Here is a 21,092-nt window from a genome sequence, read left to right on the forward strand (position 1 = left end):
ATTAACAATCACAGGCCTAATTTTCACAGACCTGAACTACCACATCAGTTTGGCACAGCAGCCAAGTGTAAACACGTTGCGAAAGAGATTAAGATTTAGATTCAGTTACTGATCACATGGACATCAAAACACAGTCAAATATGTCATTTGCCTTAACAACCAACACAACCTAAGGATGTGCTGGGGGCAGCTCACAAGTGTTGCCACCCATTCTGACACTAACTTAGCATGCCATCAATGTTCAGCAGAACAATACATGCAACAACAATAGAACAACTTCTTTCTACCAACCCACCCACTCACACCAACAGTACTTCTACCCTAGGAAAGGCCACCTCTGGGCTTCCAGTGGACTCATAGATATCGAGCCTCCAACTTCCCCCAGTGAACTCTCAAACCCATGGGTTTGGCCATATGGCTTCAACTTTCAGACTTCTAATTAACCTTTGGGCTTCAATCTCTGATATGGACTCTAGGACTCACAGATGACAGTACCTTGAGGTCCAGGCCTCAAACTCTGGACTCACTGAATTGAGTACCATCAGCCCATGTCCTCATTGGTCTTTGTCCAAAATGTTTGTCATCACACATCTAAGTCAATGGTCTTTGAATATGGAACAGGGGCCTAGACTTCAGCCTGACCTCTACTTCCTCCACATTACTGTCCTTAAACTCTAACCTGACTCTGAAATCCCCTCTCAGTCCCCAAAACCATTCCTAAAGAACAACATTTCTCATTCACTTAAAGGTCCAAAGGTTCTGTATATTATCAAAGTATGTGTGCAGAATTAAACTCTGACAGTTGTCTTCTCCAGTCATAAAATAGAAAAAAACACAGAAGTAGCTGAAAGACATAAATTCCTCCCCCTCACATAAAAAGAAAAACTAACCTCGCAAACCCCAAACACCCCCAATGCCTCCTTCACACAAAAACTAAAGATCACCCAAACTCCCAGCCAGCCAATTGGCAACAAGAAGGAATGGGCATGAACACAAGAAAAACATTGAAATGAAGGAAGCCAATATGGACTACAGTCCAATCCATAAATCTCAGAATTTTGATAATATCTCTGAGAGCATCAGGACCCATCGGTCCCTCCGATGGCAACGACACAAATCAGCGACCTCTCCAAGGCTAGTGAGCCGAACAAATGGCAGTGACTTGAACCAGCAGCCCCCCCCAAGGGCAGCTACTCAAACTAACGGCCCATCCAAGGGCAGCTACTCAAACCAGTGGCCCCTCTGAAGGCAGTGACTCCAATCAGCAGCCCCTCCAAGGGTAGAGACTCATACCAAAGGCCCATCAGAGGGCAGCAACACGAACCAACAGCTCCTCTGAGGGCAATGACTCAAACATGTGGCCTCTCTGAGAACCACTCGCTCTCCTCTGCATTTGCCTTAATGTTTCAATCCTCTTCAACACTTTAATTGGCAAGAAATGTAGCCAATCATGGCCCCTCGTCTTGTCTCTGATCTTCTCCTCATGGAAGCTCTTATTTGCATTTCTCTCCTGGAGTTTGCTCAAGGATAGCAGAGCGGTAGCCAACATGATTGAACTACATACTGACTCCAACAGTTTCAAAAACAAAATGAAGATATAAAGAACAAGTAGAAGACATAGAAAAATTGAAATGATTTACTAACTGGGAGCTGTTGCCTGAGGAATCATTCGCTGGTGCCATCTAAAAGCTTCGTAAATTCCACCAAACTAGCTGATTCCACTACTAACCTTGGTAATCCATTCCAGGCATCCACCATGTTCTGCATAAAAAAAATACTCTCACTTTGTCTTTAAGTTTACCCCCTCTAAGCTTAACAATATATCCTCTAATGCAGTGGTCCCCAACCACCGGGCCACAAAGCATGTGCTGCCGGGCCACGAGGAAACGTATGATTTGGCGGTATGAAGCTATATGAGTCAGCTGCACTGACTCACATTGCACATGCTTTGCTGCCCAGTACCAGTCTGCCGTCTGGTGGTTGGGGACCATTGCGCTAATGTTCTCAACATTAAGAACACCAAGGTACTGATGCTAGGAAGTTGGATCACTGTAAGCTGGGACAAAGGCACTGTTTCTGGGTGGCATGATTCAATAACATAAAATTAAAGTATGGTATTGAACTGAAAAAGGCATATTTTGATTGCAAATACTACATACATATATATTTACTACTCATAAAAGAAAAGGCCTTAATTAACGTAATAGAATGAAAACACAGTATTTTGCATTTCTTCAATAATGTTGGATCTCAAACGGTTTGCCACATGCGTCACCACTTTCAAGTTAATACCACACCAAAGGAGGTTATACATTTATTACTACATTAACAAATGTTTGATGTAAGAAATAGATGTGAGGTGGAGATCTGGGAGAGGGGAAAATAATAGTTCACATACTTACCGCAGCACCAACATGTAGAGAGGATTGTGGGTGAGTGAGGCTGTCAGCCCAATTAAAGAGAGGCCAAGGACCACAATGAGAAGCAAATTGGAACAGCTGACCTTGCAATGTCCAGGAATAGCGTAGTCCTCTTTGAAAGGTGCTTGAATGCAGCTACAGTTGTTGTAGGTCTAAATCAACATTAAAATAAGGAGTGGATGAGTGGATCTCCCACAAATCTTTGTACATAAGAATAGATTAATAAAACATTTACAGTATGTCTCATTCTCCTAAAACACAATTGTTTAAATGACAGTGCTGACAACATTTTAACTACTATTTAGGACTAGAGCATGGAACTAAATTGTATAAGGTACCTCCTTTATCATTTAAAAATCGGGCAATAACCTTCTGTGAACCTTAATTTTTGCATTGTATTGGAATTAAGAGTTTATGACGAAAAGGCAGGTAGGTGGAGAGGAGTCCGTGGCCAGACCAGCCACGATCTTATTGAATGGGGGAGCAACCTCGACAGGCCAGTTGGCCAACTCCTGCTCCTATTTTCTATTTCTTATAAAATGCAATGCTCATTAACATGGCAAGATGAATATATAATTTTATACATTTGTACTGTATAATTTTATAATACACAGTTACTAAATTTTATCAAGACTACCATGAGAAGAAAGTGAAGGCAGAACAGGGTTAATGTCAGATGATTCCTGAGGACTGAAGGCAGGTACAGTTGGCCCTCCTTATCCGCGGCTTCCACATGCACAGATTCAACCAACCGCAGATCGGGAAAACCCGGAAGTTCTCTCTCCGGCACTCGTTGTTCGAGCATTGCTTGCCTCATGTCTCGTTCGGTTTGCTTCTGTGAAAAAATGGCTCCTAAAAAGCAATTAAGTGGTCAAAGCAATTCCTCAAAGGCTGAGAGGGAGCGTAAAGTGCTATCTCTCACCGAGAAAGTAGAAATCTTAGATCTTTTGAAGAAGTAGCATGTCGATTGCCGAAGTGGTCCTCAGCCCTTAACCTCCACAGGTCCTGACTTTAGTATTATTGACCCTCCTCCAAAGTGTCATTATTCCCTAAATGATACAGTGTAACAACTATTTTCATAGCATTTCCATTGTATTAGGTATTATAAGTAATGTAATCTAGAGATGATTAAAAGTATTACTCGCTGTTTGAGCATTGTTTGCCTCATGTCTCTTTCATTCACTACTTGTGTTGTGAGTGAGAGAAAGGAGTTTACAGCTAGTAAGGGATGGCCAGCTACCTATGTAAAGCGGTACAGCCTCAAGAACTTAAAGATCACTGGAGAATCGGGATCGGCTAATGCCAGGCGGCATCAGTGTTCCCAGAAGAGCTACGATGGTTGCATCTGTACTGAACATATACAGACTTTTTTTCTTGGCATTATTCCCTAAACAATACAGTATAACAACTATTTACATAGCATTTACATTGTATTAGGCATTATAAGTAATCTAGAGATGATTTAAAGTATATGGGAGGATGTGCGTAGGTTATATACAAATACTACGCCATTTTATATAAGGGACTTGAGCATCCGCATTTTTTGGTATCCGCGGGAGGTCCCGGAACCAATCCCCCGCAGATAAGGAGGGCCAACTGTATATCAATGATGGTGGATTATGCTCTCTGCTCCAGGGAAAGGGATTAAGTACCCACCTTAAAGTGAATATGAAGAGAAACAATCTGGAGTGGTATGATATCTTCCTCAGGCAAAATGGTAAACGTAACAAAATGTTTAGAAAGAGCAGTAAAGGGCCGAGAGACTGACATTTGAAGAGCCTTGTGCAATCTTGAAATAATCAACCTACATTAACACTGATAGGTCAGAAAATCAGTCACCACACTAAAATATATGCAACAAACTCCACTGCCAGCTGTGTACATCTGGTTTGAGTGAAACTACTGGAGGAGTAAAGAGGTGATGATGAAGAAATCACAGTGAGATGCATCAATGCAGTTTATAGATTACAACCACAATGTACCAATCTCACAGGGATTTGGTTATAGCATGGACTGCTTTGATCTGCTTTCTATTTAGCCTCTTGAAATCATTGGAGCTGCTCTCATCCAGGCAAGTACAGAGTATTCCATAAACTTTGTTTTGACTTGCAGTAGCACAGAGTGTGGAGCCACTAACAGTTCTTATATAGTACTTACACAATTAGTCTAGTTCAGTAATTGCTTAGCATTGATAACGAAGGAGTTGAATATGAAGCTATAGAATGGCTGTGGAGAAGTGGTTCGCTTCTCTGTAATTTGAAATTGGCACTGATATCAATTGTGTGGTGTGAGTGTTATTTACTACACCAGTCAAAGTCTGAATGGTGCTAGACTTGCTGAGCACAAATATGCAGACTGCCCTATTAAAGAGTGGCGACTGAAACTGAACACACTGCAAAATCAATAGCAAAGAATCCCATTTCTGATCATAAGGTGGAAGTAAATCCAGTGGATAGCTGAGCTAAGCATATAGTCCTGATAAACACAAGATTACCTCAGCTTTCCTTCTTTTGCACTGACAACACCAGAGATGATTGACGCCAACTTGTTCAAATATGGCAAACTTGATCACTCTATACATCATTGAAACACAGCTGCTCAATTGCCAAGCAAAAGTTGTGATGACTTCCAGAGCTGAGAAGCAAGGTGTAAATCAACATTGTCCTAGTCACTAGCGAGTAAATTACTGAATTAATTTTTCAGGATATGGACATCACTAGCAAGACTAGCAGTTCTGGCCCATCCCTAATTGCCATTGTAAAGGTAATGGTGACAGGCAGTCTTCAATCATAGAATCAGGTCACAGACTTATCAATTCCTTGCCAACTTCATATAAGAGCAATGCAGATCATACCAAACCTCCATCATTTTCCTTTACTTCTTTTTAAACACTTATCATTAAGTGCTGCAATCCAGACCTCAATCACTCACGATGTAAAAATGACTTTCTTCACATTACTTTTGGCTTTTTACCAACCACCTTAATTTTCTTAACTTCAAAAGTAATAGGTTTTCATACAGTCAGCGGATCTAGGAATCAGGGAGACAGTATGGAAATAAGCCATTTAACCCAAATGGTCCACGGAGAATAAAGCTGTCCATCTTGGTTAGGTTCATTTGACCACATATGGCTCATATCACTCTAAACTTTTCCTATTCATGTGCTTTTTAAATATTGTTCAGGTACTTGCCTCAACTACTTTCTCAAGTTCTACATTCCATATTTGCACTGCCCCCTGGGCAAAAATAAAAGCTACTTTGTGTATTCCTATTAAATCTCTCTCCTCTAACATGAAACCAATACCTTCTGGTTCTTGATTTAATGCAATTTCACCTTACAGGGATCTGGGCTTTGAAGCAACAGCAAGGGAATTTAAGCCCTTGTGAGTTTCATGGAATTTAAAAGAGGCAAGTTAGCTAATTGTTAGTTAATAGCTGATTGGCTAATTAATAAACTAAAACATCAGCCAGTAAAAGGAAACTAAGGTAAAGTGTATTAGCCTTTGTAAGATTGGGAAATGAGGTTTTGGATCAAGAGGCTTTGATTAGGAGGCAGTGATAAGAAGGAGAAAGGCTTTCATTGTGCTGCTCAGCCTTGGTACTTGTTTCAGTGTAGCCAGGTTGGCAGTTAAGGCAGTGGACTGCTCCTCCTGCAAGATATGCAAAGTCAAAGAAACCTCACAGTTCCCCAATGACTCTCTTTGTGGGAGCACTTTTGCCAATCCGGGTCAAGGAAATGGAGCTGGATTTGGATGTACTTAGGATCATCATGTATGCTGAGAGCATCATAGGTGAGACTTTTCCTGAGATGGTCACACCCAAGGTATGAGCTTCAGATCAATGTGCGACCACCAAGAAAAGTAAAGTGAACAGGCAGTTAGTGTGGTGTTATAACACATAAACATAAGTTCCAAACATCATATCCAGGCATGTCCGCCCAATCTCTTGATAATTGAAACAGGAAAAAGTACAAAAGATCTGTTCAGAAGGAAAAGAAAACAAAAAAAAAAAAAATCCCCTAAACTAAACAGAAAACAAAACAAAAAAAAAGAAAAAAAACTGGGCTGCCATAATTTGTTAATTATAATTATTCTGTCCTTGACTCCGTTTTACCTTCCTTCTCTTTTCAAATCTTTTTATTATAATAATACAAGATACAAGATCCAAAATACAAGAGTACACTGAAGTAACACTTACAATGTCTCAAAAGAGGAAAAAAAAACAATATTAAGGATTGAAAAATATGGTGACACAAAAAAGAAAAGAAAAAGCAAGAAAAGGGTGAGGAAAAAAAAGACCCCATTAGGTGTTCAACCCCTGAGCCATGCGTCATACAAAAAGATTCTAAAGGTAAACATCAAACTGACAGCAAAAAACAATTATACCAAAATTTACAATTAGATCGTGGAGGAAATTTATCAATTAACTCAAGTGGTAGTAACGAGCAAATGAACCCCACCTTTTCTCAAAATCAAACATAGGTTCAAAGATTCAACTTCTAACTTCCTCCAAACTAAGACATAACATCACTTGAGAGAACCATTGTGACAGAGTGGGAGCCGACGTATCCTTCCACTTCAACAGAATGACCCTCCTAGCTATTAATGTAACAAATGCAATAACATGTTGGTCAAAGAAATACCACGGATATTTTGAGGTTAGCTTTCATAAGTCGAGGGATAGAGTTTAAGAGACGCGATGTAATGATGCAGCTCTATAAAACTCTGGTTAGGCCACACTTAGAGTATTGTGTCCAGTTTAGGTCACCTCACTATAGGAAGGATGTGGAAGCATTGGAAAGGGTACATAGGAGATTTACCAGGATGCTGCCTGGTTTAGAGAGTATGTATTATGATCAGAGATTAAGGGAGCTGGGGCTTTACTCTTTGGAGAGAAGGAGGATGAGAGGAGACATGATAGAGGTGTACAAGATATTAAGTGGAATAGACAGAGTGGACAGCCAGCGCCTCTTCCCCAGGGCACCACTGCTCAGTACAAGAGGACATGGCTTTAAGTTAAGGGGAGGGAAGTTCAAGGGGGATATTAGAGGAAGGTTTTTCACTTAGAGAGCGGTTGGTGCGTGGAATGCACTGCCTGAGTCAGTGGTGGAGGCAGACACACTAGTGAAGTTTAAGAGACTACTAGACAAGTATATGGAGGAATTTAAGGTGGGGGGTTATATGTGAGGCAGGGTTTGAAGATCAGCACAACATTATGGGTCGAAGGGCCTGTAATGTGCTGTACTATTCTATGTTCTATACCTCCGGCTAAGAAGTTTTGTTAAAGTAAACCAAAACAACACACTTACCAGCCCCCTACATTCACACTTGGAAAAAGTTATGATAAAGGACAGTTTCAGAAAGGGTATCATTTTGGAATTTTATAATTTGCTGGTATCTTGCTCGTCTGAAAATTCACAATACAAATTGAAAACTTGGGAGGAAAATTTGCAGCTTAAATTTTCGGATGAAGCGTGAAAAATAGCTTGTACCAATGCTCATACTAAGTCAATAAACACCCGCTTAAATTGATGCAGTACAAATGGTTAATGTTGACATATGTCACACCAGTGGAATTAAACCAATACAACAAAAACATATCAGACATATGCAGAAAATGTACAGAAGCTAGAGGTACATTGTTTCATTGTATGTGGCAATGTAGAGAGACTGGAGCATTCTGGGAAGAGGTACAAACTACAATCAAGAAAATTATTTCAAAGCAAGTTTCACTGGACCCTAAATTCTTTCTGTTGGGTTTGTAACTCGAGAAACACAATTACAGTAAAAATGAACAAGGATTTATAGATCTCAGCTTACTTCATGCTAAAAAATGTATTGCACAATTATGGAAAAGTACTCATAGACCAAGCACTACTCAATGGATAAGGCAGATGTTATCAAGTCTCCCATTGGAAAGGATAACCTATACATTAAGGTCTAAACAGCAGATATTTGAGAATATATGGAGACCCTTCATTAAATATGTCAAGGATTTGGACTTAACAGATTAAAAGAGTATTACGTTCTGTAGACAGTGCAGCTTCCAAACTTGTAGAAAATTTATATTATTTATTCATTGATTTTTGAATTGTACTATAAATACCTGTTAAATTTTACACATTTTTGATATATATATATAGATTACCACTTGTTGAAACAGGAGTAGCATTTTTTTTTTAAAAAAAATGTGTTTTTTTTTGTGTGTTGTCATTTGTTGTGTTGATACAGCAACTTCTGTATTTTCTGAATAATATAAGAAAGTATAGTAAGGTAAAAGCTGTATTTCATGGTATTAAAATGCAAATAAACATATTGTGGCAAAAAAGACTCTCTCTCTCTCTCTCTCTCCAACTCTACTCAAATCAAATCCCAGAACTGAACTGATTACTTGCTATACCACCGTAAGACTGTATCACCTAATCACCTGAGCTGGGGAAGCTTGGGAACCTTATTTACTCTTATATATATATATATACACACACACATACACTTTGCTAACCTGTTTACCTTATCTTGTTTTATATTACTTTATTCACGTAGTTACTAATAAAATAGAGTTTATAACGGAAGACTCAGATGCCAGGTGTGTCCATTTCTGCTGGTTCCTTTTAACCCATTATGGGGTACGTAACAAAATTGGGGGCTTGACAAGGATATGAACAAATTGGAGCCATTCTAAAATTTTTGAGGGGCTTGATTGACTAGTTGATTTGATTAGGGAAATTCCCTTCAATTTGTGTGAGTGGATTTTCAGCAGAAATGGATTTTGTAGTTTGTAAGTTTGTGGCAGAACCAACCTCAGAGGTGTTGGATGATACTCAGAGGGATGTACTGTTGGGAATTGCTCGTAAGTTAAAAGTTAAGGTGACCACTCGCATGAAGAAGGCTCAGATACAGCTATTAATAGCACAGCATTATGTAGCTGAGGGGAAATTAGAAGAGGAGGTGTTGGAATTGTTTCCTGAAGGTACTTACTGAGGCTGAGGTTCAGCTTCAGGTAGCAAAACTTAAGTATGAGTATGAGTTGCAATTAAAACAGCTTGAGGCTGATGAAGCAGAAAAGTGGAGGATACATGAGGCTAGGGAGGCAGACAAAAAGAGGGACGAAGCAGAAAAATAGAGACAGTTCAAGAGGGAGAAATTTATGCACTTCAGAACCTTTTAGAGTCTATTCTATCAAAAACAGTTTAGGAACAAGTATTTAGATAGACAGGGACTTACTAGGTACTTACTTTGTGCATGGTAGGTCATGTTTAACAAATCCATTAGAGTTTTCTGAGGAGGTTACAACCTGGAATTTGAAACTGGGAGTGGTATTGAAAGCCTAGAAGAGGTAGCTGTCCCAATTGCCTGCGTTCAGGTTGTTGAAGCACTTGTGAATTTCCAGGGTGTTGAACCTTGTGTTGAAACTCAGTTAAGGTCTGAGATGTCTGACTAGGTTGAAAAGGAAAGCAGTCTTTTCGTGTCAGATGGCCTTGGCTCAGTGAATAAAGGGTTGACCAATAAAGGGTTGCCAGTGGAAATTGAGGATTCTCAGTCACTTGTGTTAGACGGTGTTCTAAAAGTTGGTGATGAGTTGAAAGCTGGTGAGGTAAATTTTATTGAAAATATTAAGAAATGTGCTGTTTCTGGATTTTTAAATAAAGAACTTGTGAAGTTTGGACTGGTTTCACGACCTTTGACCCTGCTTTCAGGAAAATGGCCTGTAGAAGTATGTGCAATCTCGTTAAATTTTGGAAGTAAAGTTTGTGGGGTTGTTTTTCACGATTGCAATGTGGAAGGAAAGGATTGTTTTGGTTTTGAGAAGCTACCTGTCTACGTTACTATGGAGATGAGTCGAGCTAAAAGTCATAGGAACTGGATAGATAGATTGTTTAGAAATTTTCATAATGTAAGCATGGTCTTCATAAGCTTAGTGATGGTACTGAGTTTGGTAAACATAGGTGATAGGTTGGCACCTATCCAGGGAGAAGTTTATTCAGCAGCAAGCAAGCAAGCTTGTGGCTGATGACACACACAGATACTGATGTGTACACCGTATGCGCAATGACCCTAAGCATGTCTAAAAAGGCTGCTGATACAGATAGTTCGGGGCAGGGGAATCCTGAGGCCCATGATAGCAAAGACAGGGGTTTAATATAAGAATTTATCAGAGACTTTTCTACCTTCCATGATACATCAGGATTTGGGTAGTAAGGAGGATGAGAAAGGTTTGTCCTTGTCCAGGGATGAATTTATAGCAGAACAAAGTCGAGATTCTGAAATTGCTGCGTTAAAGGAGACAGCTCTCACAGAAGAGGAGGTTTAGAGAGAGTCAGTAGGATATTATCTTAAGGATGGGTGTTAAACAGGAAGTGGAGATCACCTACTGTGCCTGCAAGTGAGGATTGGGCCATTGAACATCAATTTGTGGTCCCAAAGTTTACAGGGCTGAGATATTAAACATGGCTCATAGTATGCCTTTAGGTGGACACTTTGGAGTGAGAAAGACAGTAAACAGGATTATGAAGGAATTCTACTGGCCTAATTTAAGGAAAGGATGTTGTGAACTTTTGCAGGACTGTGGTAAAAGCCCTTATAAAATTTTTCACATTGGTAAGACCACCTAAAGAAATCCAATCTGACCAGGGTAGTAACTTTACTTCGAAAACATTTGAGGGGATAGTTAAAGAGCTGAGAGCTAAGCACCTTTGACCCTACTCAGAGAGCAATGGTCAGATCAGAATGTGAGTATGAATGTGCTTAGTTATGTTTTGGAATTCAGAGACAGACTTAACAAGGCTTGTGACCTTGTGAAGAGAATTTACAGCACTCTCAGATAAAGATGAAGCTGTTCACCCTCCTTATCAACCCCCTTCAAGCGCGATTTAGTGGACCATATGAAATAATTAAGAAATTGATTCTTTGAATTATTTCATTAGAACTCCTGACCAACAATGAAAGGCTACACAGCTCATCCATGTAAATATGATAAAGCGTTATCATGACCCCGAACCTGCACCTGAGTACTGTTATGACAACGGAGGAGATTGTGGTGTCTGGTACTGGAATACCAGATCATTTTAATGAACTCCATGTAGTTTCCACAAGACTCAGAAATTCTGATGTTTTGGAACATATTGATGAAAACATTCAACATTTGCAGTCAAAGCAACAAAATCAACTGAAGAGCTTAATTACCAAGTATAAAGATTTATTCTCTGACATTCCAAGACCGTGCATGGCTGCAGTGCATGATGTAATTGTAGATAAAGTTGATCCCATTAAGCAGCACCCTTACAGAATGAACCAAGACAAAAATAAAATGGTTGAACAAGAAATTGAATACAAGCTAACAGGTGGCATAATTAGGCCATCCACTTCAGATTGGGCACCACCATGCATGATTGTCCCTTAGTGAGATGGGAATATGAGATTCTGTACTGATTACAAGAAAGTTAATGCAGTAACTAAGACAAATGCTTATCCCATCCCAAGAGTGAATGACTGTATTGACAGAGTGGATAAGGCTAAATACCTTCCTGATAGACCTGTTGAAAGGTTACTAGTGTGTTCCTCCGACAGAAAGGGCTAATGAAATATCTGCATTTGTGACACCATCTGGATTGTATTACAATGTTTTACCTGTTGGGATGAAAAATGCTCCAGGGACGTTCCAAAGTTCCAAACCTTGAATTCAGTGATTCAAGGTTTAGAAAATACAGGGGCTTATATTGATGACTTGGTTGTATGGAATGACACCTGGAAGAGCATATCTCAGCAGAAGAGAAACTGTTTGAAAGGCTGACCAAGGCAAATCTCACTGTAAACCTTGCTAAAAGTGAATTTTTTCATGCCACTGTCACGTATCTTGGCTATGTAGTAGGCCAGGGCCAACTGGCACCTGTGCAGGCCAAGATTCAGGCTATTGCTGAGGTTCCCGCTCTGATGGGCAAGAAGGAGTTACAAAGGATTTTGGGAATGGTTGGGTATTACCATAAGATTTGTAAGAACTTCACAGACATCGCTCTCCCCCTAACGAAATTCCTAGGGAAGAGTGAAAGATTTGTGTGGACTGACCTTTGTCAAGAGGCATTTGACTGCCTGAAAACTATTCTGTGTTAACATCCTGTGCTCAAGGCACCTGATTTCAATAAACCATTTTCAATCGCGGTAGACGCTAGTGATGAAGCTGCCGGGGCAGTATTGTTGCAGAAGGATGATGATGAAATTGAACATCCAGTCGCTTATTTCTCAAAGAAATTTAATGTGCATCGGAAAAATTACGCCACTGTTGAAAAAGAGCTGCTAGCACTCATTTTAGCATTGCAACATTTTGATGTCTACATATGTCCTGTGCAGAAACTACTTCTGGTTTACACGGACCACAATCCATTGGTGTTTCTGAGTAAAATGAAGGATAAGAATAGAAGGTTACTTATCTGGAGTCTGATCTTGCAAAAATATGACATGGAAATAAAACAAGTAAAAGGTACTGACAACATTATAGCAGATTCTTTGTCTAGATGCTAAATTTAAGTTTGTAATGCTTTACTATGTTACCTGATAATTACACATGTATTGCTTTAAGTTGTATAATCGATAGTTAAGACAAAAATTTTGCTGTTCCATCAAAATTTTTCTTAAAAGGAGAGAGGTGTGATGAGATCTGAAGGATTATTCTAAAGTGGACTGTTCCTTTAAAAAGAGAGAGAGGGAGTGAACAGCTTGTGTGCTATTTCAACAGCAAGGAGAGAGAAAGTCTGTGAGTTGCCTTGGAAACTGGAAGGCGGAGCTATATGCTGGACAGTTCATGTTCCGCACTTGTGAGATATATGCAAGGTCAGTTGATTTATTAATCAGACACACAAGAGACACACAACACCAGAGGCAAGGAGGACAATGGTGAGCTTTGTGTACTCACGACAAGGGTGGGGTTTTGCTCACAGTGTGGACAAAGGGGTGACTGGTTCCTTCAGCATCAGACAGTAAGTATTTTTGTCATCCACAACAAGGCACTCAGCTTACATCATCTTTGATTCTCTGCCTCATGCAGTGAGTTACCAGCAGTAATGGGAAGAGGCAATTTGTACATGCCTTGGATAAATTTAGAACAGCTCTGACCATGATTAACTTCAGAGCTCTGATACTTTAGAACCCAATACCCTTCATGTTCTCCTCAAAGTTGCATCCATCCTGATCTAGAAATATGATGATGTTTCATGTCTAGATTCTTCATCTGGATTGGGGATGTCCAGAAAGGACAGGTAATGGAAGAAGAAACCTAATGCAATGTTAAGTAACACATTCTGATGGAAAGGAAGGAGAGGCATTAGTGGGGCACATCCTTCTGAGATGGAGCAGTTTAAAAATCCAACCATTCTGAAGAAACATAATCAGAAACATCTAGGAAGCCTAGTCCAGATGAAAGATCCAGAACTTTCATGTGACTGTCCATTTTTCTTCATAGATACTGCCTTTTTGTGTTGTTTCAGATTTCCAACTACACTCTGTCATGGCCAAACTCCTGAGCAATCATATTGTCAAGCATGCCAATGACACATTAGTGGTAGGGCTCATCACCAACAAAGATGAGATGGCCCACAGTAAGGAACTGGAAGAGCTAGAGGCCTGGTGCTAGGCAAATAACCTCTTTCTCAATGTCAACAAGACAAAGGAGATAGTTATCAACTTTAAGAAGGGGGCATGAGAAGGCCTTGGCGAGTAGGGTAAAGGAAAACCCCAAGGCATTCTTCAATTATGTGAAGAACAAAAGGTTGACAGGAGTGAAAATAGGACCAATTAGAGATAAGGGTGGGAAGATGTGCCTGGAGGCTGTGGAAGTAAGCAAGGTCCTCTTCGGTATTCAGGGGGAACTTGATGACGGTGAGGACAATATGAGTGGGGTTGATGTTCTGGAGCATGTTGATATTAAGGGAGAGGAGGTGTTGGGGTTGTTAAAATACATTAGGAAGGATAAGTCCTCGGGTCATGACGGAATATTCCCCAGGCTGCTCCACGAGGCGAGGGAAGAGATTGCTGAGCCTTTGGCTAGGATCTTTATGTCCTCGTTCTCCATGGGAATGGTACCGGAGGATTGGAGGGAGGCAACTTTTGTCCCCTTGTTCAAAAAAGGTAGTAGGGATAGTCTGGGTAATTATAGACCAGTGAGCCTTACGTCTGTGGTGGGAAATCTGTTGGAAAAGATTCTTAAAGAGATAGAATCTATGGGCATTTAGAAAATCATGATCTGATCAGGGACAGTCAGCATGGCTTTGTGAAGGGCAGATTGTGTCTAACAAGCCTGATAGAGTTCTTTGAGGAGGTGACCAGGCAAATAGATGAGGGTATTGGTGCGTGGAATGCACTGCCTGAGTCAGTGCACTACACACTAGTGAAATTTAAGAGACTACTAGACAGGTATATGGAGGAATTTAAGGTGGAGGGCTATATGGAGGGGGGCAGGGTTTAAGGGTCGGCACAACATTGTGGGCCGAATGGCCTGTACTGTGCTGTATTGTTCTTTGTTCAGGAAATCTTACTCTACTCACACCCCTTTTCACATAGGCAGTACAGCAGTTTCAAACTCCTTGGAATGCCTCTCTCATACAAGCTCTCATGGTCCTAGAACACATCCTTCATAGTCAAGAAGCTCACCAATGCCTCTACCTTCTGAGGAGAGCTAGACAATGCACATCAATATCCACAGCTTTCAGCAGATGCACAACTGAGAACATGCTGCATGACTGTGTGGTATGAAAACTGCAATTCAGCAGACAGGAGGACTCCACGACAGGCTGTTAAAATTGCCTAATGCATCACTGGCACCAGCCTACCTATCATGAAGGTATATATATAGAGAGATAAAGATATATATATATATATATATATATATCTACTATACATAGATAAAGGTCTCTGAAAAAGGCCAGCTACCCATCCTACTCACTCCCCTCAGGAAAGAAGCTACAAAGCATCCATGCCCGGATCACCAGACTCAAAAACAGTTACTTCTCCTAAGTCACAAGGCTGATCCACACCTCCACCCATTAACCCACACTAGATCCCCACCACCACTACTTTATCATTTCCTGTCAGAATCACACATCATCCATATGCCTGACTCCCGCCTCCCTAAACAACTCTTGTTCGGCTAACTCAAAGATACAAAGCACACTCCTGGAGAGCATAAAAAGCAGTTCAAAGACAATATCAAGATCCACCTGAGGGAGTACCACATCAACCTGAATGGATAGAAGAAATCAGCACAGGATAGGAAAAGCCAGAGAGGGACTATCTCCGAAGAGACTGCACAGCTTGAAGAATACATCCACTGTGCTGCTGGGACTAAGCGGCTTCAACATAAGGAGAGACTGGGAAAAGCCCAACCAGCTACATCCACCACCACTTCAATAACTTACACCTGCCAACACTGAAATAGGACTTGTGGGTCACGGATCTTCCTCTTCAGTCGTCTCAAGACCGACAAGTGACCAGATCAACCACCAGGAGAAGAATCATACTCGACTACGAGTGATCACTGATATGATGATGATGACAAACACTCTTGTACCTAATGTCACTTTATGTATATGCAATCAATTTAAATACAGTGGATTCTGGTTAATTGGGACACATTGAGACCAGTACATTTTAGCCCAATTAAATAGTTGCCCCAGTTAGCCAAACTTTTATGGAAATAGATAAAAAGGTATAAAAGAAACAAAACTACCATTTAACTGAGTAACAGATTATGTATTTAAATGAAATTCTGAACAAATTAGAACACTACCACTGCTATACAGTACTATCAAACTGTGTATTAGTTCCTATTAGATATCGATGGAGGGATTCATCCCGTGTATGCTGCCACGTATATGGTGACCTGGGAGTGGTAGCACCTCCGGTCATGCCCGTTCTGAGGCAGCTCATTTACCTTTGGTCCCCACCACACACTCAGCTCTCACCTGTGGCACCAAGTAGCTGTTTGTATGCGACAGTAGCTACACCCTGGTGTACTGCTTCAACAAGCTGGCTAAACCAGGGGAGTTGCCAGTGGGCCTCATATTCTGGTGAAATAGGGCAGACCTGTCCTAGCTTGTGAGTGTCAGCAGATTGGGCGGATGAGATCAACAGTGAGATCCAGCTGCCAAGAAGGTAGTTCTGAAATGCTTCAAGGGGAGCAAAGGCGTAAGGTACAGAGGAAGTCAAAGTTGTCTACTGTAACCAAGGAAAATGCGGGTTTGTGATGACTATTTGTGCTAGACCTGGACTTCCAGTATCGAGAGAGCGGAACTGTCCCAGTGCAAATGGCTTTTTCTACCTTAAAATCTCTCCTGCATAAGTTTCACTGTCATCAGTAGATAATATCGACAATCAACACACTGCTGAGTTCTTTTGATAGACTGTAAGTTAACAAAATTAGCACAGACACATAATGTAGATAATGGATTGCTTTCATATGATGCTTTCAATACCTGATTCTTCCAAATCTTCATTTACATTGGAACATTCAAACATTATAAGTACTTTCAAATTCTTCAGAGTTCCTAACTTGTTTCAATTCGCTTCAGGCTGTTACTGGAATTTCTAAGCCTCAAAGCTTGAAACCACAGTAAGCAAAATATTCTAAATGGTCTTATTGCTAAGTTCTCGCCAACTATCAGTGACTACAAAAATCACTGCTTTTTGAACATAAACACTCGCAAATGATACTATTTAAAACTGCTTGCACTAAGCACAGTTTAGTGTCTAACAGCCACCTAAGTTTACATGACTGATACTAGTTAGAAACTTTTTGGTAACAGCCACCTGTCCCAATTAAGCAGCATATTGTCTCAAAAGGGAATCACGTCTATTTTCTCAATCAGTTTTTGTTCTTTAAGAGTAGTCTTAAATAAGTAGCTGCCACGATTAATCAATGGACCAGTTAACTAGAAACCACCATATACTGTAATCTTATTTATGTTAATTGTGTTTTTATTGTTTTTTTATGTTGAATCAGATCTGGAGTAATAATCTCTTTTACATTTCTGTGCTGACAAATGAAAATAAACAATCTTGAATCTTGAAACTTGTATCTCCTACTTAGAAATATTGGTGTTCCTTCATTATTGCTAGATCAAGATCAATTGACATCAGACTAAAGCAGTCCAGATGCATGGTTCCCATCATGTTGCCGAGAACAAATTCTGGGTGGACAATAACTACTGGCTTTGCAAGAAATACACACATCTTGTAGGTGAATAAAAGTATAAGTGACCTCCCATTTCCCTTCATAGATATTGCTTGACCTGCTGAAGTCCTCCAGCATCTTGTTTGCAGCTCTAGATTCTACCATCTGCAGTTTCTTGTATCTCCAAAATAATATTATGCTAAAGAAAATTCCCAAGAGCTTGGGGAATTATCTTCTCTTACAACCTTCTTGAAATATGCAGGAAGAATAGAAAACAAAGATTCCTTTCTAAATCTCAAACTCTTACCAAAATCCTTCTTGTGGTATAGTTGAAAATAAAATGCCTGCAGCCAGCTTGACACGGTGAGATGTATTCCACATTATCAATTCCACACACTGGGTTATAAGTTGAATCAAAACAGAAGCAGTGAGCGTTACATTCAGTATTCAGGCCAAATGAAGAAGACCTGCCAAGTTCCAGAATTTAAACATGAATGTTAGGCTGAACAAACTTTTAAAAAAACATTGCAAGCAAATGTAATTCCATTGAGACAAAATCTGCAACTCTGAGTTAAAACTTACATTCATTAAATAACTAATCACACTCTAAATGTAGAGGGGCTGGGCTTGAGGTTCAAGTCAATGTACCCTATATCATCATTAGTTATTTGCCACAGACCTCCTCCAGGAAGTTAGATGTAGAAATATTTATCCAGAGGGGTGCAGGTTCCTTAAGTTTGTTATAGCCACGGGTGGGAATGGAGACAAGCTCCCGTTACATATTAAATGCTCCTAAAGATGTCGGCTTCAAGTAGCCTCTGACGACCAAGTCCAGCTCCTGAACTTCACAAGTGGCTTAGCTACCAAGCCTGGTGGAACCGTTTCTACTGACAGGAGAAGGGGCAAAAGCAGGTTACTGGCACCTTAAAACCAGTCACTTCAGGCAGATGGGGCTCGTCAAGTCATGGTTGGCAGCTCATCTAGAAGAAGGAAAACTCTGATCTCAAACCTCTGCTGCCTTGTGGGCAAGGCTTTGGGCGTAAACCTCAAGGGAAAAATCCTGAGCTGCAGTCCCTAAGGCAGTTCTACATTGAGTTCAATGCTGACTGGCAACTCCTGCAATACTGCTGGTACCAAACTGTATTGCTCTCAGCCGTTCCTTTGTGTGGAGGGGGAGCTTACTACAGTGGCAACAGCTTGCTCTCCACATCGTACAGCCCAGGCTTGCATACCTAGACAGCTAGAATACAATATCCATGGTCAATTCTGACCTATGGAGGCCTCAAACAATGGGTGCTTCAGTAGTGCAATAATATTACAGCTTGGAGCATCAGGTTTGGGAGTTCAATCCTGGCGTCCCCTATAAGAAGGTTGTACATTCTCCCCGTGGAATGTATGGGTTTTATCTGGGTGCTCTGGTTTCCTTCCACAGTCCAAAGATGTACTGGTTAGGAATTCCATATGGCCATACAACATGGGAGCTGAATTTGGCCATTTGGCCTGTCAAGTCTGCTTCATAACAGATATATTATTTCTCCAACCCCATTCTCCAGCTTCTCTGCATAACCTTTGACACCCTGATTAATCAAGAGCCAATCAATCTCTACTTTAAATATAATCAATAACTAGCCCTGCACAGCTGTCCATGGTAATGAATTCTACAAATTCTCCAACATCTTTCCTCATCTCTGTTCTAAATGGATGTCCCTCAATTCTGAGGCTTAGACTCCACGACAATAAGAAACATCCTCTACACTTCCGCTCTATCTAGGCCTTTCAATATTTGATAAGTTTTAGTGACATTCCTTCATTCTTCTAAACCACAGCAAGTATATAGGAGCCCAGAGACTTCAAGTGCTCCCCATATATTAACACTTTAATTCCTGGGATCATTCTCATGAATCTCATCTGGACCATCTCCACTACCAACACATCTTACCTTAGATAAGGGACCCAAAACTGTTCACAATATTCCAAGTGCATCTAACCAATGCATTATAAAGCCTTAGCATTACATTCTCGCTTTTGCATTCTACTCCTCTCAAAATGAACATTACATGCTAACATTACATTTGCCTTCCTTACCACCAACTCAGCCTGAAAGTTAACCTTCAGGGAATCCTGCACTAGGACACCCTGGTCTCTTTGCACCTCTGACCTTTGAATTTTCACCCTATTCAGAAAATGGCCTACACTTTTGTTCCTTCTACCAAAGTGCATGACTGTGAGCTTCCCTACACTTCCCTACATCTGCCATTGCTGCCCATTCCCCCAATCTGTCTAATCCTGCTACAGGCACCCTGCTTCCTCAATACTACCTGTCCCTCCACCTACCTTTGTATCGTCTGCAAACTTGGCCACAAAGCAATCAATTCCTTCATCCAAATTACTGACATAAAACATGAAAAGAAACAGTCCCAACACAAAGACAAAAAAATCTGTAGATGCTGGAATCCAACGTAATCTACACAAAATGCTGGAGGAACTCACCAGGCCAGGCAGCATCGATGGAAAACAGTAAAGAGTCAACATTTCAGGCCAAGACCCTTCATCAGGACTGGAAAACAGGTTAGAAGTTACAGCATGAAGGTGGGGGGAGGATAAAGAAGTATGCGGTAGTAGATGATAGATGAAACAGGGAGAAAAGGAAGAGTGAAGTAAAGGGCTGGGAAGTTGATAAGTAAAAGAGATAAAGGACAAGTGAAGGAGGATTCTGATAGGAGATGGTAGAAGATCATGGGAAAAAGGGAAAGGGAAGGAGCACCAGATGGAGGTGATGAGCAGGTAAGGAGATAAGGTGAGAGGGAGAAATGGGAACAGAAATGGTGAAGGGGGGGGGGCACACAATTACCAAAAGTTTGAGAAATCAATATTCATGACATCAGGTTGGAGGCTAACTGGGTTGCTGCTCCAACCTGAGTGTGGCCTCATCATGGCTGTAGAAGAGGTCTTGGACCGACATGTTGGAATGGGAATGGGAAGTAGAACTGAAATGGGTAGACACTGGCAGATCCTGCTTTTTCTGGCAGACCACTTCCCAAACTACGCCAGGTCTCACCGATAGACAGGAGGCCACACTAAGAGCACCAGATACAGCAGGAGTGACGCCTCACCTGGAAGGACTGTAGGGGCCTTGAACTGGAGTGAGGGAGGAGGTGTAGGGTCAGATGTGGCACTTATTTCGCTGGCAAGGGCAAGTACCAAGAAGGGGATCAGTGGGGAGGGATCTACAGACAAGGGAGCCGCATCAGGAGCAATCCCTGTAGAAAGCAGAAGGTGGGGGGGGGGGGGGGGAGAGAAAGATGTGCTTGGCGGTGGGATCCCATTGGAGATGGCAGAAGTTATGGAGAATTATGTGCTGGACACAAAGGCTACTTCAATGGTACATTAAGATGAGAGGTACCCTATCACTGGTGGGGTGCTGGGAGGATGGAGTGAGGGCAGATGTGCGAGAAATGGAAGAGATGTGGTTGAGGGCAGCATTGATGATGGAGGAAGGAAAACCCATTTCTTTGA

At 41.0% G+C, this 21,092-nt stretch overlaps 1 protein-coding gene across 2 annotated transcripts in view; it reads right to left on the bottom strand.

Annotated features, from left to right (window-relative positions):
- The window catches only part of LOC140725279 (solute carrier organic anion transporter family member 2A1-like), a 282,196-nt gene that overhangs the window by 67,948 nt on the left and 193,156 nt on the right, over positions 1–21,092 (bottom strand). For both annotated transcript variants that reach the window (XM_073040547.1, XM_073040546.1), the window contains 2 exons: positions 17,884–18,043; positions 2,403–2,572 (listed from right to left, as the gene is read on the bottom strand). In XM_073040547.1, the coding sequence (XP_072896648.1) occupies positions 2,403–2,572; positions 17,884–18,043 (330 nt within the window). The remainder of the gene's footprint in view (positions 1–2,402; positions 2,573–17,883; positions 18,044–21,092) is intronic.

The sequence above is a fragment of the Hemitrygon akajei genome, chromosome 3 (genome assembly GCF_048418815.1).
Source record: "Hemitrygon akajei chromosome 3, sHemAka1.3, whole genome shotgun sequence".
Taxonomy (NCBI): Eukaryota; Metazoa; Chordata; class Chondrichthyes; order Myliobatiformes; family Dasyatidae; genus Hemitrygon; species Hemitrygon akajei.